Source organism: Python bivittatus, unplaced genomic scaffold (assembly GCF_059951505.1).
Source record: "Python bivittatus isolate LINGU-HERP-01145 unplaced genomic scaffold, Pbiv_v1 ctg000020_np1212, whole genome shotgun sequence".
Classification (NCBI taxonomy): domain Eukaryota; kingdom Metazoa; phylum Chordata; class Lepidosauria; order Squamata; family Pythonidae; genus Python; species Python bivittatus.
This window is the reverse complement of record NW_028277030.1, coordinates 2,510,743-2,537,535: the sequence shown is the minus strand read 5'-3', so window position 1 is coordinate 2,537,535 and position 26,793 is coordinate 2,510,743. Positions and strand designations below refer to the sequence as shown.

Below are 26,793 nucleotides of genomic sequence, written 5' to 3'. Positions count from 1 at the left end.
ACTCAGAGCTTAAGTACTCTAATATCTTAGCCCAATTTTATACTTTTCTTGGCTTTGAGAGAGTTAATCTAGAGCCAAAGAAATGTGCTCTTGACTCTGATGTGCAGAAAGACGGGAGTGAGGCATCTTATTCTTGAAAAGAAGGTTAAGAAAAATCTTTTATCCCAGACAGCTACTTACTAATACCTTGTCCATCCTGCACAGAAGAGCTTTCTCTTCGGCTGGTCTCAGTGTTTCGTTATCTATGGTTTTAGAAGGGAGATATAATATCCCTGTACCTGGGTATCTTTGCCTCTGTCTAGAAAGGGCAATGCAGTCAGTCTTAAACTGTAGTTTTCTTGTGTTGTCCATTTTGTTTAATCTGGGACTCTGATTAATAATGCCTTTGTTAGATCATCAAGATAGGTCAGAGGAGGAAAACACATCCTTTTTACTAGCTAATTTGTCTGCAGAAATTTCTAGAAGGGTTATTATGTTTTGCTCAATTGCTATAGCTGTACGGGAGTTAATGGGATATGTGTGTGTGTATGTATATATATATGTGTGTATATATATATATATATATATATATACACACACACATATATATACAGTATATATGTATGCATGTCATCAGGATATGGAATAGTTGAGCAATAGTGTATTGCTCAAATAACAGAAAGTAGTAACTTCTCTGTTTTCAATCTGAGTGGACAGCTGGACAACTGGTCTCTGTAAATAAAGCAATAAATGAACAAATGAGGACTTTCTGATGAACACCTTGATAATTCAAAAGGCCCAGACTGACTTTTAACACATTCTGCAATGTACATTCTGAAGGGCATTATTTTGATACACAATTTTATATTTTATATATACACAATTTTATATATGCTTCACATAATGTTTAACCATACCTGTAACAGTGCACTCTATTTTATTTCTAAAGGGTTAACTTGCTTTTGCTTTGTAAAGAGCACTGGTTTCTTCTCCCCCCCCCCCCTTATCTCTTTGCTGAATGCCGGATTGTCTTTGAAGAAGCAATTAGCTGAATACAAGTTGTTTGTTTTACCAAGCTTTTGCAACAGTCGTGGGGCCCTGCAGTCCAGAGAAAAGATAAGAAAAATCTTGTATGCCATTCTCTTGGTAACCAGAAGAATAAGTTACATTTAAGTTTACCTTCCTAAGAACCACCTTTCACTTGCTCAGACCGTCCCAAAAATCCCTTGTATGGGTGTGAGGGGATGTACTATCTGATTACAGATTTACATGTCTATAAAGTCTCTGATGTTTGTGTTGTAAGGTGTGATTTCATCAACATTTCTTGTGAATGTGTTGATTGGGGTCACCCAGCTGTGTCTTGATCAAAATACATCTGTTATCTTAAAGAAGCCTCGTCTCAAGTCTTTTTATTTGGCTTTATTGAGACTTGGGAAATAAAAGGTGCCATACAATTCTGTGCAGGTTTGAATTAACTGCTTCTCCGCCAGTTGTTCTCCGTCTGTTTTCACTTCCTCTCTACAGAAACATAAGATCAGTTCACTAAAGGAAGGGGTGTGACTTTTAGCAGTTTTCTGAAGAGTAGGTTGTGGGCTTGTTTGTCTGTTTTATTAATACAGAAGTGACTCCTCAAAAGAATAGGAGCTCCACATTTTCACAACTAACAAAGAAAGCTGAGATGAAGCCACAGAGACTGCTTGATGTATGTTTTACATTTTTTTTTACATTTTTTTCTGGATATTTCTCTCCTTTGAAGATCATTACTCTCTGCATGGTGTAATTATAATTTATTTCCTTTTTCTTTAGAAAAATCTATGAGTTGACATTGCTTTTTAGTTATTTATATCCTGTGAATAGTCAGCTATTCTCCTATTTTTATTTTCCCTGTGGTTTTAATATGGCCAAGCTTTAATTGCTCTATTACCAGCAGCCGCAGATGCTTTTCACCATCAAGGTAACATATCTGTTAAGCCTCGGCACTCTGTTTTGTTTGCTTCGCTTGTTTTCTGTTTGTCTAAGAAAAAGCAACCTGTATCTTAAAACTGACTGCTTTCTTAACTACCATTTCTTGATTCCAAATCAACTTCTCAGTTTTAAATCCTGACATATGGGGGGTATAGAGTGCATGTTTACTCACTGCATTGAGTTCAGTCAGCTACTTGAATATCACATAGAACACTTTAAATATCCTAAAATTGTAAGAAATAAAAAATTGTTTCAGCTATATAATTGGGTACAGATAGATACAGTTTATCTGAAGCTGTTAGCAGTGGGTGCATCATGATGAAAACATAGGGCTTTCTGGAATTATTAAGCAGAGACTTACATCCTTAAAATAAGAAAGTCAGTCGGTTGTTCCACCCAGCATTCTACATGCAAGGGAGCGAGGGAATATAGCAGTGAGTACAGTGATGTTTCCAAACACAGATCTTTGCTGGAGGATTGTTCAGAAATGGTGTTCAACTTTTTCATCTATCACTGTGGAGGATTTAACTATTTATGAGTATGCGGTATTAGATGCAAAGGCCTGTGTGAGTTTGTAGGGTGGCTTGGTTTTTATACTTCTCAGCAGAAAGCTACATCCCATTGTTTCTAATTAAATTTGGTGTGCAAGTATTCATACAGCCTTGTAATCCAAAACTTTAATTATAAGAATTACGGTACTTTAGAGAACTTGTTGTTTGGGAACTGCAGCAGAATGGATCAATAACAATAAGGTTTATGTTGAAAACGTGTATGCTTCCAGGTAGATGTGAGATTGACTTGTTTTGGGCATAGTGGCCTACCTTCAGGTAATTTTGCAAGGAATGGATGCTGTCTTAATGCGAATTAAAGTACAGTAGTTGGGAGTCAACAGTATACAAATTTAATAAAAAAATAAAATTCATTCTCTCTTTCTTCATTTGTTTAAAGTAGCTAACATTTTCTTGGTGCCAACTACAGTCTGTAACAACGATATGACAAAAAGTGCTGCCAGTATTTCATTGTTCTGATCTGAAGCTTTAATTTGATATACTGTATATAAATTTAGTGATTAAAAAGAGAGATGAAGTGTTGCATCCACAAAATATTGGATGGTCACTCAGATGCTAAAGGCATAGGAGGGCCACTTAAAAGTTGGCAACTCTGTTGGGAAGCAGAATTTCTCAAATACGAAAGCTGAATGTCTCCCTTTATATGATTGTTAAAAATAGAGAATCGCTGACAGAAGTAAGATTGTCCATAACATCTGAATCTCTGATTTCACAGTTTTTCCTGTTCAGCCTCTTTAATCTCCCTTGCTTTATTATGTATGAGGATCAGCACCTATAGTTGTATCCAAATGTAGCTTCCCTGCTGATTACAACTAAACCATTTTTTAAAAAAGATTTTTAATCCCACCTTTATTATTTTTATAAATAACTCAAGGCAGCGAACATACCTAATACGCCTTCCTCCTCCTGTTTTCCCCACAACAACAAACCTGTGAGGTGAGTTGGACTGAGAGAGAGGGAAAGTCACCCAGCCGGCTTTCATACCTAAGGCGGGACTAGAACTCACTGTCTCCTGGCCTGGTGCCTTAATCACTAGACCAAACTGGCTCTAATTTAATTTAATAATAAATATTTATCTTCCAGTTAAAACAAGATCTCAAATCAAATATATTTGGATAGAATTGGAACAATATATATATGGAAGCTCTAGTAACCAAATTCCCTAACTTACCTGTCATAACTTGGGCAAGTGAATTGTGTACCATACAGTTTCCAGATAAGAACATCACCTATGCAGGCTCTTGTTTAGCTAGTCTTTGTAATAAGTTAAATTTAATAATCCTAAATGGTACAACAGCCCATGATCATCCTGGTGAATTCACATTTATTTCTGGGTGGGGAGCAAGTTTGCTAGAATATTGTCTAATACCTACCAATTTATTTCTCTTGGTTAGATCATTTAATATTGGCTTGAGTTCAGATAGTGACCACCAAACTATAATTTTAAGTTTGCTAACCAATGATAAAGATGTTTGTCTAACCCAACATGATTCTCCTGATGTTCTTCATGAAGGCAATTACAAATGCAGGATTTCTTGGGCAGAACACTTAAATAATTATTTAGCTTCAGTTTTAAACTACTCAAGTTTTATATTTTAGATCACGCATAATAGAAAATGGGAGTTTTGCAGAAAAATGTTTATAAGCCGCTTCAGTCCTGACGTTCTGGGTGGAACTTGGACTCTGGGTGACGTTCAGCAATGAAATAAAATAAAAATGGATCATCATAAAACCCAGAAGTTAAATACACAAGATAGATTCCCTCACTAAAACCAACAGAGGTTCAAATTGTTCCTTTATCAAGGAAAACCATAAACACACGGCCCCTGTTATTAAATGCAATTATCACAGTAATCCTTTATAAATATAGAAGTTATGTGTCATATGCAACACTCTAAGTAACTTCATACTACTGTTGCCAATTCAATTAAAGTTATTGTTAAAATACTAGATATCCTACCTCTTTAATATAAAATGGCAGTTAAAATCCTTGAATGAAACCGTAGTCTGTTCTCTAGCTAATGATAATGCTCTCTTCTCTTTGTGTATGTTATTATTTGAACCCTGCAAAAAAAATGGCTCCTTTAAAAAAATGGCTAATGAGTGACCAAAGTTTTGTGAGTTTCCCCAAACTTCTTTAAAGCAACAGTAAAATATTCCAAACACCATAACTTTTCTGAATTAACATGTAGCATATAGTCTCTGGGACTTTTTTTAACCAGTGTAAAGACCTTTTGTCCATTTTTATAAATAACTTTTTATCCTCTGCTTTGTGTTCACAGGATATGTAACCACTGACTAAAAGTTTTGCTTCCCTTCCTCCTCTAATGCTGTTGAAATGTTCTCTGGCTTTTAGTTTCTGGGTTGCCATGCTCTGATGACTTGGTTCATCACTTCAGAAGGGGAGGGGAAAGGAGAGCGGTTCCTTCTTTAATATACAGCTGTTTTTTCTACAGTATTTCACCATAGTCAAAATCTATTTTGTCAAATAATTTCCCTTTTCTGTAAAAATTCAATGTGTCAGAATATGCAGCATGAATTTAAGGGTATTAACTGGGAGCTTAAAAACAAGAAAAGTCCCTGAGTTCAGTGCATCTTCTTTTTCTTTTTCTTTTTCTTTTTCTTTTCCTTTTCCTTTTCCTTTTCCTTTTCCTTTTCCTTTTCCTTTTCCTTTTCCTTTTCCTTTTCCTTTTCCTTTTTCATGCCTTTGAATTAGTGTTGACTCCTGGCAACTGCCCGGATTAGTCCTGCAGTTTTCTTGGCAAGATTTTCGGAAGTGGTTTGCCATTGCCTGCTTCCCAGGGTTGAGAGAGAGGGACTGGCCCAAGGTCACCCAGCTGGCTTTGTGCCTAAGGCAGGACTAGGACTCAGTCTCCCAGTTTTTAGCCTGGTGCCTTCACCACTACACCAAAGTATAAATAAAAAGGCTACTTTGAAGGTTTTAAAGCTATCAATCAAATTGCATCAGAAAAAGCTTGTAATTAGTTTTCCATATATTAAAAATGAAAGAAAAAAGCATGACCTTCTTCAGATGCTATCTGTGCCTATATCAGCTATTTAGGCTCCTGCAGTTTTATTATATTTCATACTTAGAAGAGAATGAGGTGTAATTTTGACATAAAATGCAGATGCCTTTGTCACTAGAATTTTTGCACTGGGTCAAATGCTTATGCTTAAATAGTGATCCAAATAGCTCAGAGACCCCTGCCACCCTTTCCTCTTTATAGTGGGAGGGAGCAACCAGAGTTCCCTTTTTCTCAGCACTCTTTCAACAGTACAAACTGCAGACAAAATGAATAGGACAAGTAGGTGGAACAGTGCCGGCGTCTGACTGACTCTGACAGTGCTGTCAAAAGAAGTTTCACCTATATCTTTCCTGGCCCTCTCCTCCTCCTTATTCTGTTTTTGAAGACCACTTTGATGCCAATAACTCAGTTTGAATGTCAAAACAAATCATAGTTTAGCCATAAAGGACTGAACCTGAGCAAGTCTTGGGATCACATGCATTCCCTTCCCTTCTCCACCAGTGCAATCTCATATTTAAAGTTGTAACTCCAATTGGTTAATATGTTGGAATCTGGCAAAACTGTTGCTAGTTTAATCAACATTGTTTTTGAAACAAGTCAAGATGAAACTGCTCTTTAATCTTGGTTTGTTTCAGCAAATCATAGTTAAAATATAGTTCTTGGACAAACATGTTTAGGTTAGACAAAGAAGATAATTATTTTATTTTCTGATTTCCTCACAATCATTTTACAGATTAGAGGTGCAATGCTAGTGTAGGCTCATTCATAAAGAGATAAACACACCTTCTCCAACCTGCTCCCTTCCAGTTGTATTTAGACTACATTGTCCATCATTTTGTAGCCAATCTCAATAAAAGTAGTTTTAGCCTTTCTGTGAAGTTGATTTCCTAGTCTGGCCTGCCTGGTGGGGCTGACATTCTGAGACAATAATCACTGAGTCCAGTTTGGCTGTAATTCTGGGCAGAAGTCAACATCTGTGATGTGAAGCAAGAATCAGCTTGAGAAATCTTCAAACATTTTCTTCTTCCTTTTTTAATGACCTCTTTCTTTGCAAAGATTGACCTAAGAATTGCAGTTCTTACAATAACATTATAAACTAGGTCAGTATTAACCTGCCCCGCTCATCACATAATAGAGGAAGCTGGAGGTATGCAAGAATGAGAGATCAGGAAACAAATTTACTGAGCAAGCCTTAAGAGTTCATGGCAGAAATAAAATCTGACCCAAAGGTTTCCTCACTTAGAACTCAATCTCACCCCTACTGAGCTCAGTCACTGCCTAATGTGTAATTTATACTGCTACAGAATTATGTGGGTGTGCGCCACTTCTATTACTCAAATTATACTAATAGTGTAGACACTGTTTGACTATATAACTTGCTTTGTTGCAAGAGATGTTGCCTTGTACTGCTCTGTGTCTCCCTGTTCTGCTCCTGAATATAGTCATGCGCTCTGATGGCAAATATTACTCCCACCATACATTGATTCATGATAAGATCAGAATCTCACATACTGCCGAGAAGTTCATTCAGTTCAGTTCAGTGGAGCTTTCCTCCATTTAAGGAAGTATCCAACCATCTCTGTGTCTGCAGTCTGGAATACTCACTTTCCTCTTGTTAGAAGATTGTCACATTCTTCCACTGAATGGGGATGGTTCTGTTAAAATTCTGCATCCATTTACAGATGGTCCTTGCTTAACGACCACTCATTCAGCAACCGTTCAAACTTGTAATCATATACCCTTTGACTAGTTCAGTTTTGTACTTCACCAACAACTTATAAATAAGTCCCAATAAATGATCTGAATTTTGTATAAGTCAAATCTCTAAGTATTCCATTTTGTTTTTTGTAATTCTTTTTCAACTACAGTATGCTGCTTATTTGTAGATACTGAAGCCAGTGAGGTGGTCCTGGCCATTCTGAAGAGAGGATATTGAAGGATTTTACATTTGTCTTATTGATAATTAAGTCTTGCAATCTATATGAATTGTTATCCCTCCACTGACCGAATTTCTTTGTACATTCTTCTTCATGGGCACGAATATTTAGTATTGAAATAAGAGGCAATAAATCTGGGCTGATTCATTTTCCGTGTTTATCCCATACTTTTAGGACACTATTTATTTTTAAATGATCCTGTATAGATTGTATTTGTCTATTTATATCAGGCCACAGAACAATCAACATGCAACAGTGGGAATATCAATGGTAGAAAAATTTACAATCAATATTATGCTTAGGAAAAATGAAATAAGATGTTCTATTGATTGTATATTACTCCAGTAATGATTACCAAAATAGACAATTCATTCTCTAAAAATTGTTGGAAGCCAGGTTGGATCTTTTTTTTTTTTTTTCCATATTTGATGGCAATGCTGTAAAAGCCCAACTGCTGACAAAATGATGTATAATAGAATGAAACAAATCTTAAAGGTGGATTTTTATTTTTAGGCCACTATTTTTTACTAAATATTACTAAGCCTTATATTCCCACAAAGTATATTAAATTGGTTTTATACATGGCAACAGTTGCTAGGATTCTCTGCACTTCTCAATGGAAATTATGAACAATTTCTTCTGTGGCAATTGAACTTATGGGAGTATGGCTTGATGGCAAACTAACTTCTTATTTGAAAAATAAATCTGATATAGAATTTAATTCGATATGGAAATTATTTTTGGATTGTAATCTTATAAATGGGTGTGTATCATATCTAAAATTTGGGTTTCTCCTAATGTAAGATTATAATATCCAATATTTTTATGATCTGATAAATTTGCCATATTTCTTAGATTAGGCAGAAATGTTTGCAAGTTGAACTATACTGGTTATGGTTGTTAATTGCTGCATAATGACCCAATTTTAATATTGATTTATTTTAGTAATGTCTTAAAACTTTATTTATTATATAGTATGTAATATACATATGTACATACACACACATAATAACTAATAAATACTCTTATATGCAGATTTATTACAGTAATCTAATTTTGAAATATTTTAGCTAATTTTATAAACCTTGTAATTTTCCTTTCTGTTTACATTTTTTCCTTCTTGTTCTTCCCTTGTTGTTCCTTTTATTGCACTTGTAAAATTAATAAATTAAAAAACAGCAGGAAAAAAAGAAAAAAGATCATTCTATATGATTAAAACCAAGCCCTTTCACCACTTTTGAAATTAAACTGGAAGTAAGACAAAAGCGATAAACATTTTTCCTTTTTTGGCTATCATTGGTCAACAGAGGGTAATCTGAAATGTTCTGTTGTAATACTGGTACAATATGAATGTGAAATTTGCAGTGTTTCCTCATAATGTTTTACAAATGTCATTGTTTCCTTGATGTCAGCTAGAGCATGTTATCTCCTTTTTAAATTTGGACTCTCCAGAATGACACCACTAATATGGATAGGAGCATTTCTGGGAATAAATTAACTTCTGAGGAAAGAAATCCAGAAGAATTCAGCTTCAATTCTTCCATCTCTTGATGAGGTTCCTGGCCTACGAGGGCCCTGTTGCTTTCTTTCCAGTTGCTAGTGAATAGTTACAAAAATTTTAAAACACAAAGCACAATAAAGAAAATGACAGTTCATGTGCTGTCTGGAATGGAAGAACACAAGTACATCACTCATAATGACTCATATTTTTAAAATGCATATCCAACTTTCACACAGGTTTTTCAAAGGGTCTGAACCTTTGTAACTTTCTTAGTCTCACCTTAAAGCAAGGCAGAAAAGATGTTGGGGTTGAAGGTCACACTCTTTTTTATTGCTTTTTGGCTTCCAAAGACTGCAAGGCATATGGCGATAATGACACCAGAAGAAGTGGGAGAGAAAACCTTTGGCTCTTTGGGAGAGGGTGTCTTTACTCAAAATGAGTTTAACACACCTATTTGGAACTTTATCAAAACAAACATTGTGTGGTCAAAAATTGGCAATTGGCCACTGAATTTCAAGTGTGTGATCTTGTGGGAGAGCAGAAAAACTGGTTATATACAGCCCAGAAATTGTGGGGTTTGCTCACCTTTGTAGTAAAGCATGTACTGAACATATTCTGTGGCCTTTAATCCAGTCTGAACAAAAAGGCAACAACTTGTCTAACTGCAAATTAATAATATAAATATAAATTGCATTGGCTTTTTTGGCAGGGGCAGCACACTGCTCGCCTATGCTTAATCTGTGGTCTACAAGGATGCTCAGGTCCTTCTCATAAGTACTACTGCCAAGCCAAGCCTCCTGTCTTGTACCTGTGCATTTAGTTTTTCCTGCCTAAGTGCACAATATTACAGAATATTAAAGTCTATCAAGATCCTTTTGAATCTTGAGCCTGTCTTCTGGGGTGTTAGCAGTCCCCCCCCCAGGTTTGTCTTTCACGAATTTTCCTAAGCCTCCCTCCTATCCCCTTATCTAAGTCATTTATAAAAATGTTGAAGAGCACTTGGCCCAGGACAGAACCCCGAGGGACTCCGCTGCATCCCCCAGGTAGACGTAGATCCATTAAGGACCAGGGGTTGGATAGGGTTGTTCAGCCAATTGCAAATCCATCTGGTAGTGGGATCATCCATCCCACATTGTTCATTTTATCAAGAAGGAGGTTATGGTCAGTTTTAACAAATGCCTTCCTGATGTCTACAATCACAGCATTCCCTTGGTCTACTATTCTAATCACTTTGTTCAAAAACGTAATCAGATTTGTCTGGCATCACCTATTTTTAACAAACCCATGCTGGCTTCTAGTCACTGAAAAAGGCTTAAAGCCATCTAAATTAGTGGCTGTTGTGTTTCAAAGAAGCAAATTATATTTGTTTATGCAGTTTATATGATGCTCAGTTCTGAAGAGGCCTAATTTTATAGCTGAACTGGCTTTACATTTCTTTTTCTATCCTAAATGAAAGAATCTCAAGCATGTCTTTATAATGGCATTGATCTATACCTTTGATCATTTTGGTTGCTCTTTCTGTATTTTTTTTCTAGCTCTATAGTATTCTTTCGAGATATATCACAACCATACATAGTTGTATATCTGTATAAAGCTATTACAGTATTGGAATTTGCCTTTTCATACTAGTTGCACGCTAAGTTTACTGTTTTATTAGCCACCAACCTGCTTATAATCAATCAAACTCTGTAACATACAGCTCCAGTTCCTTATTGTTATGTATTTTACATTCTTTAAATTAAAAAGAATTATTTTTATTAGTATAATCCACTATAATTTTCATGCGACAGTAACCTTAAGTCCCATTTTAAAGTAGTCAACGAAACTGTAAGCAAATATTGCATATCCTTCTATTTCTCCTCAGGTGTTCTTCCCCCACAAAATATCTTCTTGCACTTATTATTTAAATTTTAGGCATCCTTTGTAAAGATATTTGTCCACATAACTTTTCTTGTTGCTCACATTTCATTGCATACTATTTACTTTTCACAGCAGATGTTTCGTAAGTACTTCCTGTTGTTTTTTGGAGCCGTGCTGCTGTTGTTGACCACAGGTAAGCTGGCACTTGCCATTACTATGTAATTCTGCCATACTGTCTTAATGCTTAAGGCCATTGAAATAAAGAAGCCCAATTCGTTAGGTTCTGCCAAAGGGCCAATATGTCCCATCGCATTCTAAAAAGAAGCCAGCCAATCCAAAGGCCCTTTTATTCAGTCATCTGGATCCCAGCTTATGCTGAGAGATAGAGGAGAGAACTATAAACAGAAGAGCTGAATTATCCTAGAGGAAACCTGTATGTTCCATCTTAAGTATTTTCCAGACTTTTTTCGAAGGCAGTCAAGGTGCTATATCTCTTAACTGATAAGTTCAAGGAGTGATGGGCATCAACTATATTGCAGGCCATGCATCTCCCAAACTACTCAAACTTTTTCCTAAGTACAGGTAGTCCTTGCTTAATGATGGTAATTGGGACCAGCATTTCCATCTCTAAGTGATGCAGTCGTAAAGTGCAAGGTCACATGACCTCAATGCTTGGCGACAGCAATCCCTGCGGTCCCCGTTGCTGTCATTAAGCAAAAATCACAGGTTGCTAAGCAAGGACCTCATGTGACTGCAACTTGTGACTTCCTGCTGGCTTCCCACAAGCAAAGTCAGCGGGGAAGCCTGCTAGAAATTGCAAGTCCCAGACAGCTCGCAAGCAGGCTGGAGGGCAGGTGAGTACAACAGAGTGAGGCGGGGGGGGGTGCTGTACGAGTGCATGTGGGCTGGGGAGGGGGGGCTGCATGCGGACTGGGCACAGAGTACAGCAGGAGCATGCTAAGGAGTATGAGATCCCTGGGATCTCGTACTCCGTAGGGGGCTCCTCAGGAGAAAAAGTGGCAGGAGTGATTTGCAACCTTCCCTGCCATCTTCCCTACTGACTTTGCTTGTGGGAAGCTGGCAGGGAAGGTCACAAATGGTAATCATGTGATCGTGGGACACTGCAACTGTCATAAGTGTGAGCTGGTTGCCAAGCATTTGGATTGTGATCATGTGACCGCAGGGGTGCTGCAGAGGATTGGTGGTAACTACTGCTCGTTCAGGGCCAACTTCAAACAGTTGCTGAATGAGTGGTTGCTAAACGAGGACTACGTGTACTCAGATCTTCTCAGTGTTCAAGGAGTATTGAATAAATGTAACTCTGATAGCTGGGTCACCATCTAGTGAACAAACTCTTCCTGGCTATGTCATGGGGCAATTAACATTTCCTTCACTTGATGCACCTGACACAACACTGTTGTTGGCTATGTTCCCATCAGAAGGGAAAACCCTTTGCTTAATTTCCCTTTTGCATGGATACACAGCACCTCAGGGTGAGACAGTGAGTTTTGAGAGAGTGATTTTAGTTTTGAGGTTGGCTGATCTGAAAATATTATTCCATTTGTGCATCTTGTCTCCCACTTACTTCCATATGTGCAATAGCTACTACTGTTACTATGGGGTCAAAACGGTTATCAATACCTTACCCAACCCCCTTATTCAAAATGAAAAGGAGAAAGACCTCTCTAACACTAGAAACACACTGAAGCTAGTGAAGGATCTTTAGCCCTAGGACAGACTTTTAACCTTAGTGAATATCTTGCATGCAAAATAATGAAGAATACTAATAAAATTTGTGATGCCTTCTACCTCTTTGCCTGCCATGAAAACTATATGCATTAGAAATCCAGCCACAGAAAAGATGGAGAAAATGCTTTCATTGTACATAGAAACAGAAATCTCCTTCTCCCTCTGGGAAACCCTGTCCTGTCACAGCCACGATTCCAGCAAATTATATTGTCCTTGTTTATGGTGTACAGGAATTGATAAGGGCCAGGATTGGTTGCTTCCCCACTGACCAGATGTCACCAGCTGGGAGAAAGCCTCCAGCAATCACTCTTCTTGACAGGGGGTGGGTCTTGGCTGGGGAGGAGGAGAGCTTTGACAGTTAGCTAGATTGCTTCACTGCACGGCCTGCTGACCAGAACTTGAATTTGGATACAGCTGCATGGGCCTTTGATTGTCCTGATAAAATAAAAGTATTGCATGACTTGGTTTTAGATTTTTTTTCTTATGAATTAGCAAAATTTATTATATTTTATCTGAAACAGCATTCAGCTATGCTACAGTGCATTGGATTTCCAAGCTGTTGCAAATGTGGAGTGGAGGGTCAACTTCCTCCACGTCAATCTCTTCAAGTGTGATGTGTAAACAGCTTTTTGGACCTTTCAGGAGGTTGCTGGGAGGCAGGATGGTGGTTGAGACAGGTAGTCTCATCCCAGTCCCAAAGCAGAGGCTGCACATACAGGCTGCCGGGCCCACAAGAGGAAAAGAACATCCCTTCAGTAGTGGTAGAGCACCAGGAGTTGGGGCGGCTGGCAAAATGCACCTCCAGATTGTAGGTGGCTGCTAAGGTGGGCTGTCCTCCATACCTGGGAGGATCCGGTGTATTTCTACTTTGTCTGTTGCTCATTATAACTTTTTCTTTCTCTTCCTTCTTAAGCATTTTCTCTCGAATGTACCAAATACAATGTAAAGTCATGTCAGGACTGCATTGAGTCTGGCCCTGGTTGTGCCTGGTGCAAGAAACGGGTAGGTTTTTTAAAGAAATAAAAGCAAACCCCCCCAAAATCTTACATTTTAAAGTGTCTTTTACTTGTCTCTTTTTAATTTGTTCCTTTCAGCTGTCTTTGAGTATTTGAGTTGCTTGTTGGTTTTTTGCTTAGGGTGGAAATTTTTGCTTACACAAAGTTCTGTTGTGTGAAAAGGCTAGCTGTCAGTGCTCTAAAAAAAGAAAATACAATCTTGCAGTCTGAAAATACTAAAAAAAAAAAGAACTGTATCTTTTTTTAACATCCGAAGTATCTGACCTTCTCCGACCCATCTCTCACAATGCTATCTTACTAGGGATGTAGGAAACAAATACACTGTACTGTAATGTTCTTCCTTATAGCTGCCACTAATGGAGTCAATGGATTGGCAGAATGCTATTGCTTCCCCAGGTGGAACGGGCCAGCGTTAGCGTGAAAATTTCTATGTCCACAATACTCAGACTTTCCTTAGATATCCACTAAAGGACTTGGCACATCTGCAGCAATTCTGTTTTGGGACAGAAAACGCATGCTTAGCATAGCTGGTTCCTACAGTGCAGAAGTGACTATGGATATTTCTGTTGATTCTAATTTGAATACATTTCTTTACTTTTTTGTGGGGGCGGGGGGCAGTCTTTCCTTACCCTCACACCTAATCTTAATCCCAAAGAATGAATGCATGTGCAAACCACCAGACAAGTATACAAAAATAAATATTGTAAGAGGAGGAACTTTAACAATTTCCCCTCTTATTGTGGAATGTAGTTGAGTTTTGATTGGATGTTGTCTTTATACTCTAAATGCAAACAATATAAGTATGCCCATGTTTACAATGCTGTAAGTATTCTGATTTGGTCTTAATGAGTGTTGTAAAGCTGGTGGCATGGAAAATCTGTAAGATTCTTCTAATTCCTATCTATTTTTAGTTTTTCCACTAAAAAGGAGCTGAATCTTTTATCAGGAAGATATTAACAAATAGGCTTTGTTGAGTCTAGAAAGAAATAAGCTTTAAACACTTTGTATATATTTATATACAAGGGTCTTCTAAAAGGCTATTCTTAATAGACCAAAGAAACCATAGTCGTTTTGTGCCACATTGATAAATTGTGTCACATAGCATAAATCCTATAAATCTACATTTTCAACTGCTTCTGACTTGAAGAAGTAATATTTCCTTCCCATGAGTTCTCACATGATACTTGGCAAACGTACCAAATAAAGTCACCTGTCTTTTCTGACATGCTATAATTCTCCAGTATCTCAGGTGAAGGTTTCCTTGTTTCCTTTTGAGGTAAGCAATGTTATGCAAAAAAGTAAGAAGTAGTAAGAAAAGAGGAAGAAAAGGAAATCTAATCTAGTTGATACCAACATCATCCTTGATTCCACCACATCTACCTACATTGCCTTCACACGTTGCCTTTTGTTCTTCCGAATTCTCACTTCTCTCATTTTCAGGATCTTATTAAATCCATCCAACCATAACTTTCTCCGTCATTTCCTTCCTCTCAACCCAGTCACACTTCCTTCATATAATTATTTTGTGGCTCTCTATATGGCCAAACCATCTCAATGTACTGATTTCATATTTCTCACTTACTTTTGTATTTACTAATCACCCATTCAGACACTATCTATATTTGTTTTACCTCACACATTAAAGTACAGTACCCCATTCCCACTGGGTTCAACCTTTTTGAATATTTTACCTGACATACATAATTGTAACACAAAAAAGGTAGAAACATGCTCTGATATACAACCATTTTCACTTCTTTCATTAAAGATTCATTGTTCTCAACAGACAACATACTACACTAACATTTTACCCACATCTGCATGTCTTTTTTCCCATCCATTTTCCATCTGCTATGAACATTCTACTAAGGTGCACAAATTTATTTATTTACTCCAACTTTTCATCATTTACTTGCAATTTTTCATTCCACTTTCTCTTCTACCACAACTACTTTGGCTTTTGATCTATTAATTTTCAAGCTTGTACTACTTATTGAATCTAACATTTACTCTTATATCCACCTTCCATTCATTCTGTTGGAAGATTAATCTAGCTTCTAATACTTTTTCATGCAGGACATGTAATTTTTTTCCCCCTGTGAACACTCTACTTTTACTTTAGTTTCTTTGACTTTTTTCCTTTTTTTTTCCATGTTCATTTTTTCCCAAGAGCCAATTCGTGACTGTGGAATCAAAACGCAGGACACAAATGCAGAATAATCAAGGCTTCACTGCAGTGTTTATTGAGCAGTACGTACTGGAGGGGGACCCCACCAGAAGTTAGTGGGAGGCACTCCCCTACAGGCAAAATGAATGCTCTGATATTTATACAGTTCTACAAAAAGGGGAAGAGAAAAGGAACGTATACGCATACATATTCATATGATGATGCGGGCATACCTAAATAAGCAATAGTTCTCAAGTTACTCTCTGCCCCTCTGTTATCTGTTAACTGCTAGTAAAACAATAGTGTCACAGAGAAGAAGAAACAAATTAGTTCAAGGTGCCAAATGCCAGGAAGAAGGCATCCTCCCTCAGGGCAGATGCCTAGGTTGCTATGGGGATGTTTGTGATAAGGAGTTTACAACTGGCCTGGTTCACATCAGCTTCAAGGATGCTTCCACATGCTTTTATGTTTCAATCTTATTAAGGCGATCCCATTCATCTGAGGCCTCTAGAAACTTGTCTTTTTCACCCAAAGATTCATTTTTCTCACAGTGACATTACCAGAAACCATCTGTACCATATCCAGAACCTGTTATCACCCTTGCATCTTTCACTAAGTCTCTTAATCTTTCATCATAAAAAATCCAAACTATCATGCTTTTAGGTTTATCCCTTTCAATCATGCATAGGCTTATACTTAAACTACATAATCAAAACAAACAGACCTTTTGGAAAGCAAATAATCACCAGACAACCACTATTTTCATTCAGTCTTCAGTCTCCAAATAGCTAATCACTTTTTTATACTATTTTGTCCTAGTCCCTTCCCTCCCATCCATTTACCTCTTTTCCCCCAGATCATCTTCTCTGAGAACATTGTAGTTGTCCAAAAATGTATGCCTGATTGTTTCATTATCACCATTCACTGGACATTTTTCCAGTGAATGGTGATAATGAAAATGTGCAACTGCTACCACCAGTCTATGAATCCATATGGCTCACAGATTCACTCTATCAATCTCTCCCCCAAAGCAATCTAGTTAATATCAATTCATATTTTCTAAACTACATTTTAGCTTTTTCATTCACAATTAAACCTACATGTTCACTTCTATGATCAGCTGCACTCCACAAGATGAGATTATTTTCATTCATCTCTGTTTCTCTCAGTTTCAGAATATATAAAATATCTGTTTTCTTTCTTTTCATTTATTAATTCATGCTCTTTACCATATACTCTTACATTCCACATCACAATCTAGGTACACCACTGGTCATCAGAAGATAGGCCCATGAATGTTGATCTGCAGTGCCCATCATGGCTTTGGTCAATCAAGGCTTTTATAGCAATTTTTAGAAGAAGGAAAAAATAAAAGTAGATTAGTTTAGTCATACCTGATCCGCTGCAGAATTTCCTGCTAATGGTAAGGACGGTATCAGCCAGTTTTGACACATTTTGACCAGTATGCCACAAAAGCAACTCATGCCCAGTTTGCCATGCTCATGCTAGTCTATACAAGCTAGGATTTTTGAGGTATAGGCTTGCAAGCCAACATACTGTTGACCACACCTCGCTGACTAGGAGGCAGATGCAGTTTGCTGACACACTCAGTGAGTTAGGCTTAGGTGAAAAAGCATCCTAGAAAAATACAGTCTCATACGACTTTTGTATTGTTGTCAAGAAAACTGTATGGCCATGTCATGAAGGTCTAAGAACTGAATTCAGCTCGAAGGAGATGCTGTCTTTCTATTGCTGTGAAATCAAGTGGAGTTATTATTATTCTAATAATAGATTCAAACAGCCCCCACCCTACTGGTATTTCGAAGGGCCTTGAAGACATGGCTCTTTGCCCTGGCCTTGGTGAGGACAACTGACGCCCCTTCTCTTCCTTTTCCTTGTCCCCATCTGGGTTTGCTTCTCTGCCATCGTGTTTCTTTCTCTTGTGTTTCTTGTACTGTTACTTGCTTTTAAATGTTTTAAATGATTTGTAAACCGTCCAGAGTCCTGGGAGTCACTGGGATGATGATGATGATGATGATGATGATTGCAAGAAGCATGCCCTCTAACAGTGAAATGTTCTTTTCTTCTACCCAAGATATATTAGGTCCACACAATATCTAAATCTTATTAACTGTTTTTATGCTTTGATTGTTGTAAAATACAGGATTTCACTAAAAGAGGAGAACCAGATTCTGTTCGATGTGATACAAAGCAACAGCTTCTTGAGAAGGGATGTGATGGGAATATTATTTTTCCAGAAAGCTTTGCTCACCCCTTTCCTTCTGATCAGCCAAATAGGAATAAACAAATCTACCCTGAGGAAGTTCAGCTGCGTCTAAGACCAGGTATCCCATAATCTTAACCTCAATTCAGAGAATTAGGAAATGGCTAAAAGGGATGACTGTAATTTTAGGACAGAAAGGTATATGACACACATGTGACTTTTTCTGCTTCTTTACACGTATTTTTTATAGAAAATTAGTATAGATCCAGCTTCAAATATATGACATTTTGATTTTTCTCATTCATCAGCAATGTTTAGACAACATGACTAACTGCTAACTATTTCCCAGGGCAATTCATTCACCATGCCTTTGTGCAAGCTGGGCACAACAATGGATGCTAACTTCAGTCCAATTAATTTCAATTATCTACTCTAAGATTGCCTGGTTTTCACTATAATAAAACACCATATGCGCCTCTCAGAATTTGTATGTCAGATCTGTACATCCCATATGAAAATTATGCAAATTAAAGAGGATGGGGGATATGCATGTGACCTGTGTGTGTGTATGCACAACTGTTGCTGGCTTGCTCTCTGTTTCTCTCCTGAATATTCTGTGTCCCCCTTTCATTCTCTGTGTTTCTCACTCTGCTCCTGTCCTCACACTCTGTATCTTCTCCTGGGACTTAGGTAACTCCAGTGATGCCTTCTTTATCATTCTGCCGCACCTTGGTCACCACATGACCACCATGTTGCTTTCTTCTGCCCCTGCTACTTTCATGGGTTTTTCACATGTCTCACAATCAGCTATTCAGCTTGCACTGCTTTACTTCAGAGAAGCATCTCTAGCTTTGTGAGATGTGGTAAGTTTTGGGTAAATGTTCATTTTCTTCCCTTTTACCAATAGAACAACCTGCTGTTTTTAATGTGACATTCCGTCGTGGTGAGGATTATCCAATAGATCTCTATTATTTGATGGACCTTTCATTCTCTATGGAAGATGATCTGCAAATAGTGAAGAAATTAGGAGGGGATCTCCTTAAAGCTCTCCAAAGTATTACCAAACGTGCACGGATAGGTATGTGCTTTCTTCTAAAATATATATGACTGTCTTCTGTCACAGCAGATGGAAGCACTTAACCAACTTTAGCTTATTTTGAAAAACAGCTAAGAAGGGTCAGACCCAGCTAGTGTTCAGTGAGAGATGACCCTGAAATCCTAGAGCTGTTGGCTGGATAGAAAGTATAAAAAAAATATCCCAGGTGGTGGCAGTGGCAAATGATTTCATATTGCTGCCAGGAAAATGGCATGGCTGTGTCCATGCAGTGATCAAGAATTAAGTTTGACTTGAGTGAGTCTCTGCTTTTTCAGTTGTTTAAAGCTACTAAGATTCCACTGAGAAATTCTCTAGTGTGGGACTGGTATTTCTCATATCATAGTTAACAGCTCTTAATCTTGCATTAAGGATTTTGAAGAAATATCCATTTTTAGAATGTTAACATTAGATAAAACTATATTTTGTAGTAAGCTTTCTGTGGACTTATATCAAATAAACTGCCAAGCCATAATGGAAATAAAAGAGACTAGGGCTCTAAGAAGGATTATATTATTTTGGGTTTTCTGGTTTTGGGTACTTCTATGCTATTATAGTTTCCACTCTTGAAGCCCTCAAATTTAGTCTCACAATGGTCTGCACTTGTTCCCCACTTCAGCCATTATGAATAATCGCCAAGGCCAACTAATGTTCTTCTGGTGGCAGGAGTGCCAAATCAACCACTTAATGGCACTGCACATACTTGCCCCATCCTCACTCCACCAGGATTATTTTCATAGCAAATAATAAAACATACCCCTGCTGGTTGAAAAGCCCAGTGTGACAGTACGAAGATTTGTAGCTTGTCAGCAGTGGAGAAGTGGAAATGCCAAAGAGAAACCAGCCCACCCCAAGCACCAAGGAGCTCCAGCATCTCAGTTTGTAAAATGGAAGTTTTGCAAAGTGAGATTTTGGGCAGTTGGGCTGGAAGAACACAGGAGCATGATATTGTTAAGAGATCAGCACTAAAGCCATTTGAGGTAGCCTTAGAAATCTCCTCCTCACATCATACTATAAACCAAGGACCTACAAATAAACTAAAAGTTGAGGGATTCAAGAAACTGCTTCTCATACTACTTAATGAAACAGTGGGATTCACTTCCTCAGGCTATGCTAAGAGTCATCAACTTAGATGACTTTAAAAGAATATTAGATAATTCATGGAGGATAAAGCTACTAATGGTTGTTAGCCATAATGATAATATGCCCTCTCCAGGAGAGGTAACATGGATTTGAATAATAGTTATCCTCATGCCCTATCCATAGGTTTCTGAAGAGATATCTATTTGACCATTGCAAGAAACAGAATGCTTGGCTAGGTAGATCTTGGGTGCAGTCCAGCCAAGCTCTTCTTAAGACAATTGGTATCTCCAAAGCAACTCCTTGAAGGACAGAAGCTAGTAGAAAATGAGAGGGAATAGTACTTCTAAGGGAGCATCATGTAATTTGTTTTGCACAACAGCTATATATAAGGAAAATAGCTATTTTTTAATGAAAGATAATGATGGCATAAATATATATTGACCCAAGTGTATCTAATTATCAAAGGATATCCCTTTATAATTTTAATAATTGCATTTACAGTCCTGTTTTTCTCTATAATTTTATTTTTAATGATATATCCCTGCAGTGATTTATGGTTCTCCCATACACACACTCATATTCAGCAAAGTTGACTAGTTTTCAGTAACATTTCCCCATTTTGCTTTAGGTTTTGGTGCCTTTGTAGATAAGACTGTCTTGCCATTTGTAAACACACATCCGGAGAAGCTTCAGAATCCATGCCCAAGCAAGGAGATCAAGTGCCAACCACCATTTGCTTTCAGGCATGTGCTCAGCCTCACAGATGACATACAGAGTTTTCAAGAAGAAGTAGGAAAGCAGAACATATCAGGGAATCTTGATGCACCAGAAGGAGGACTTGATGCCATGATGCAGGCTGCTGTCTGTGGGGTAAGTCTCGTGGCCACGACTGTGTGGAAATAGAATTGATTGATGACCTCTTGTGGTCAAAAATGGAAGATGGTTTTCCTTAACTTAATATTTCCAATATATGCTACTTTTGCATAAATTCTATACAAATACATTTCCTGTTCAAGGCCACTATTGTTGTGATGTTATTATTATTTACACTTACATTATGTTTGTGGTCAGTATGGGCAACTGAAACAGGTTACAATATACAAGTGACAAGCTGAACATAATTAACAGTCCAGAATTTCCATAGGGGCTGCTCAGTTGTTAATCCTAGTACCTGTCTTCTGCCCAGGCCTTTTTTCTGCAGTGAACTAAAAGAAGCCAAATCTTTTGACTTCAGATTTCAGACCTTGCTGTTTATTTAAAGCTTCTTAAGGTCATCAAATATCAGCATCAAGAGTTATTAGAAAGTAAGGTTTTTTTAATGGTTCCTGAGGTGGGGTTCTGTTGTTGGTTCTAACAAACACACTAGCTGAGTTTCAAATGAGAAGTTTTGGGAAGAATAGAAAGTAGAAATGCCTCACATTTATTTTATTCAGATCTCAGCCACTGAAGCCAGCCTGGGGGTAAATCAGGAAACAATAGTTTAGTTTCATGAAGAATTCTTTTGGAAGAAGAAGTCAGGAAGGGAACAATCTGATTAGACTGAATGCCGAATTTCCTTCCTTAGTGGCTGGACAGGCACCTGGGAAAGCTATGAGGCTTGTGTGTCTCAGATCAAAAATCTGAGACAGACTGATTCATCATGTTTCTTCTTGTATGAATTATTTTGTGAACTGTTATCATTATTATTGTTTTGCTTTAAAATCCAGAATAAAATTGGCTGGAAGAATGTGACTCGCTTATTGGTGTACACCACAGATGATGGTTTCCATTTTGCCGGGGACGGTAAGCTTGGAGCCATTTTAACGCCTTTTGATGGAGAATGTCACTTGGAGGAAAATATGTACAAAAAGAGCAATGAATATGTAAGTGCTCAAGTAGCTCCCAGCTAGTATTGCTGTATGATAAGTATTTTGCTGTTTCAATCTAGAGCTGGACTGGACTTCATGTAGAACAGCTGGTCTGCACTGTTTTGCCTCTAGAAATGAGAATCAAGACACCAATCATTTTGACAATAAAAACATGATTTACCAGACTGTGCAATCCAATGCAGTAATAATTATATTAAGGGCACAATTTATATTGTTTTTAATTGCATCTAATTACACAATTGTATACATATTTATTTCTATTATATATTTAGAGTTACATGTGCGTATGTCTGCATGTTTGCACATGCACCCAAACACACACACACACACACACACAGTGTACTGCCTAAAAAAAAAAAATCCATGGAATAAAAAAGAGCAAACAAAATATTAAAATGTAGTAGGGGCTATAGACATGTCAAAAATTATTGAAGAGAAGTACTGCAGACCTTGTGTGAACACAGAACCTCTCTGTGTTCATTAAATCTGTTCAAACATTTTTCAGACTTCCTCCCAGGGAGCCCGGGAAAAAATGGGTGGCTTTAATGAATAGCAGAAAGGTGCTGCCCTGTTGCTCTGCTCAGGCAGAGCCCAAGGCACTTCTTCTAAATCCTTGTCTAAGCATGGCCTCCACAGGGCATCTCTCTGTTGGCCATCCCATAACTTCTTTTGAAGAAAGGATGGCTAATGACAGAAGCTACTTGATTGTTCAGGCAAGATGAGTGAGGGTCATGTTCTGAGAATGATCATCTCTGCTCCTATAAAGCAAGAGCTCTCATAATCTGATGCTCTGTCACTGATGCTGCTAGAATTACCAGTCACATGACATGGTGCAGGAGACAGTAGTAGAATATAATAATGAATACACTAAGTAAGCATTCAGCAACTATTCCATCGTTTCTATCTCAGTGGACTTTTGTGGAAAGAAAAGGTGGGAGGAGAAAAAAAGTGGGAAAATATGGGAGAGGTACAGTGGGAACCAAACAATATTTGTACTGTCCAGATGAATTCAGGCTGAGACTGAGGCAGGGTGATTTCTTGTCTGAAAGCCAGGTCAGGTTTAGTGAATGGGTTAAGTTATCATCTGTGTTGATTTGAAAACAGAGCCCTGTTTTCTTGGTTCCTTAGGATTATCCTTCTGTTGGTCAGTTGATACAAAAACTTAAAGAAAATAATATCCAGCCCATTTTTGCTGTTACCAGTAAAGTGTACGATACATACGAAGTAAGTAAATCTCCAGTAAAATAGAACATTTTGTAAATTATGTCATGTGAACAATGCAAATGTTATTATGGTAATACGCTGCATGAAAAATGGTCAGATAATGCTTTTGGTATATTGGTTTTTTACTGGTAGAAACTGAGCAAGATGATCCCCAAGTCTGCTGTAGGAAAACTGCAGGAGAATTCAAATAATATAATTCAACTCATCCAGCATGCTTATGATGTAAGTTTTATTAATCTTCTTATCTTACTTAAGTCCACCTCTAGCTCCTAGGCTGTATAGGATCCCTGGAAGCTGCCTGCAGCCCATCATGTCTGTCTCTGTCTCTTTGACTGTCTTTCAGTTCCAGGCAGCCTGACAATCTGCTTACTTCCTGGCAAGCTGCAGAAGGTCACTCTTGCAGGGAAGAAACAGAAAATCTCATGGCTTCTCATTTTCTCCCAGTCTAGTACTTAATAATAGTAATGTCCTTTGTCAGTGGTAGGAATAAAGAAGCATAATTTCCTCCCTATCTAGGAGCTTAAATTTGCTCTGTGTGTGTGTAGGAAGTGTGTGTGTGCGCGCACACACACACAAGGAAGATCTATGTGTGTAATTTCCTATGCATGGTAAACATTTGTGTGTGTGTGTGTGTGTGTGCATGAGTGACATGTACATGAGGAAAGAAGTGTTTTATGTGTGAATATTTACAATGAAATACCTTTGTGTGTATTTGCATGCATCTGTCACGTGCAGGTATGGCCTCAGGATATGGTATGGCCTTTGCAGTGAAAAAGATTGCCCACCTTTCTTTAAGAGGTGATTAAGTCAGCTGTTTGTTTTGCTCTTTGGAAATATATTTAAATTACTAAAAAAGAATCAGGGAGCAGAAGCAAAAGCAAAAGCAAAACAATTGTTGGCTAGTATAGTTATAGCTATCCTGGCCATTTTGCTTGCCAAGTCAGAGAACAACGGGTTCATTACAGGGACAAAAAAATCCAGCTGTTTGCAAGAAACCAATGTTGTTGTGGCTGTCTCTAGGTTTGGAAGACTATGTAAGAAGGTAGCCATCAGCTGCATCAGTGGGCCATCACCTACTATAAGAAATGTTATCAAAAGAGAGTGACACCAAGATTCTTTTGGGTAATTTGATTAAATTAGCTGGAGGGTGAGAGTGGTGTCTTCTTTCTAGGTTTCAGCCAGGTTTTGTCAGACATTAAAAAGTGATTCCCCAATGAAGATTGGGCCAGGGTTTATGCTATTTATCAAGGAAATTTCACTTAATCAGTGGAAATAAATATATAGTATTCTTGAATCAAGCTCAACTCCTAGTGACTGTATCCATTCAGTTTTCTTGGTATCATTATGGAACTTATTTGCTAGTTCCCTCTTCTGGGGTGTTGTTTTCAACTTCCCTAGCTAGCCAGCAGCCGTGGAATTCTCAGGTGGTCCCCCATTCAAATTCCCACCAGGGCTAACTCTGTGTAGCTTCTGAGATAGCCAAGGTCAGCTAGATGCTGTTATCTGCTATTTCCCAGTGGAAATGCCTCACCTTAATCAAAATATTCACAGAGACATACAAAACAGTTAAGTCTCATTTGTTCTGAGCAGTGCCTCCATTTTCTTCCAGTTTGGGAACTTTTTTCCAGAACAAAATGCAATCTAAACAGAAAGCCTGAGCTAGTCCTTGGATAATGTCAAACACAAATCAAGGCACAAAAACACATGTTTTGGTGGATATCTTTTTTAATCTTATCTCTGCATATTCCCCTAAATATCAAGTTGATTATTTGACAGGTTTATGAAGAATGGAGAAAACTTCAGATCCATTGCAATGGAAAATGAACCCAAGAGATTACTTTTAGCTGCCCTGTTTTTCTCAAGGATACTCATTTTCTATTCTACATGTAAGAAATGTGTCAATGTGAACTTTCAGACAATACAATCGTATCTTGCTTTTCTTCCTTTGAATAATAAAATTTATGATACACAGGTTCCATTCTTCCATTCTTCCATCAACTTTATCTTTATTTCATTTTAGGATTTGTCTTCCAAAATTATTTTGGAACATAGCTCTGTGCCAAGCTCCATCAAAATCTCATATGATTCCTTCTGCCCTAATAAAATACATACAAAGGATCAACCAAGAGGGGAATGCGACAATGTAAAAATAAATAACGAGGTAGGGGTTAATTCATACATTGTTTCTGTTGAAAAGTATTTTGACTGTAGTGTACATGGAAAGAAAAGGCCAGTTTCTCCATTTCAGGAAACATTTATGAAAATGTATTTACTTATTTATTTACTAACAAACTTATTTTATAAGGCTGTTCACCAAGGCTTTTAAAGATTCTGTTGAAAAGTTTGTGGTGTTTTTTTCTTTGAATTGAAAAGATACTATGCTCTGCTTAGAATTCCTTCCCATTCCTTCTTTTTAAACCAATGCAATTGATGTGAAATTACTTGTGGCACCCCCTTTCTTAAGAGATGTAGCTGACTCCCTTACAGATGGCTTCTCAACAGAGCATTGCACCTGGAGACTATCTGCACTGAAGCTGCTTTGTCCTGGGTATGTGTGGTAGCAGTTGTTTTTCCAAAACACAGCTCCTGCTCAAGACAAACAGTACCGAACAAAGTGCAGTTTTTTATATGGCAGTCAAGGTATCTTGTCTGTCTGTCTGTCTCAAACTAGGGCTCATTGATTGATGGACTGATTAATCTGTAGTTCAAGACTGTGAAACAGACCAGTCTTTTTAGCAACCCTCCCCACTCCAAAGAACAAAAAGGGATTTGAGATCGGTGTGGTTTATCACTAATTAGTGTGTATTACAATTCAAATATAAAAACAAATCATGGTATCTGCTAAAGTGAAACTAACTTCCTGCTTTTACACATGATACCTTATCCTGATTTACCTTTACATACTAGCTCCATATGTTGACTATGTATTTGCCTCTGTGTGTCCATATATCCATTCCCTGTTTCATACTCTTGGTCCAAATCAGGCACCCTTTGACCTCTTTTTTAAATCCATGTGTATGGATATACATTAATGTTTAAATTTGAGAACTTATTCTTAAGGCATATCTCTTTAGTTTGGCCTTGTACGTAGTTTGGCCTTTTGTAAGTAGAATTTCATTGATTCCATATGGTACTGTGGTTATTTGTATGTTTTACTTTTATTTAACCAAGTGACATTCATGGAAAAATAACTTGTAAGTAGTATAGATAAGTAATTAATGAAGAACTGTGTGCCTTTACTCATTATTTTAAACATCATTTGAGACTAGATGGAGCAGTCCTTTATTTTCTTACAGATTACCTTCCAAGTGAAAATTACAGCAACATCATGCATTGAAAATCAGACTCTTACTCTCCAGCCTCTTGGTTTCACAGACTTCACCACTGTGCGTATACGCAGTCGGTGCAACTGTGAATGTGATGAGGAAATACCAAGTAAATCTGACTGCAATGGACAAGGGAGTATAGATTGTGGGATTTGCAGGTAATCTAAGTATTTTAGCAACACAAGCCAAATATTTGTTATCTTATG

At 37.6% G+C, this 26,793-nt stretch overlaps 1 protein-coding gene across 2 annotated transcripts in view; it reads left to right on the top strand.

The window, feature by feature from the left end:
• The first annotated feature begins 1,530 nt into the window (after nucleotides 1-1,530).
• The window catches only part of ITGB2 (integrin subunit beta 2), a 31,624-nt gene continuing 6,361 nt past the window's right edge, over nucleotides 1,531-26,793 (top strand). The window contains exons 1-11 of one of the 2 annotated variants that reach the window (XM_007434921.4): nucleotides 1,531-1,681; nucleotides 10,970-11,030; nucleotides 13,500-13,588; nucleotides 17,934-18,114; nucleotides 18,901-19,071; nucleotides 20,798-21,039; nucleotides 21,876-22,031; nucleotides 23,166-23,261; nucleotides 23,394-23,483; nucleotides 25,282-25,422; nucleotides 26,558-26,745. In XM_007434921.4, the coding sequence (XP_007434983.1) occupies nucleotides 1,658-1,681; nucleotides 10,970-11,030; nucleotides 13,500-13,588; nucleotides 17,934-18,114; nucleotides 18,901-19,071; nucleotides 20,798-21,039; nucleotides 21,876-22,031; nucleotides 23,166-23,261; nucleotides 23,394-23,483; nucleotides 25,282-25,422; nucleotides 26,558-26,745 (1,439 nt within the window). In that variant the 5' untranslated portion in view covers nucleotides 1,531-1,657. The remainder of the gene's footprint in view (nucleotides 1,682-10,969; nucleotides 11,031-13,499; nucleotides 13,589-17,933; nucleotides 18,115-18,900; nucleotides 19,072-20,797; nucleotides 21,040-21,875; nucleotides 22,032-23,165; nucleotides 23,262-23,393; nucleotides 23,484-25,281; nucleotides 25,423-26,557; nucleotides 26,746-26,793) is intronic. The other variant, XM_025170995.2, reaches the window with a different exon arrangement.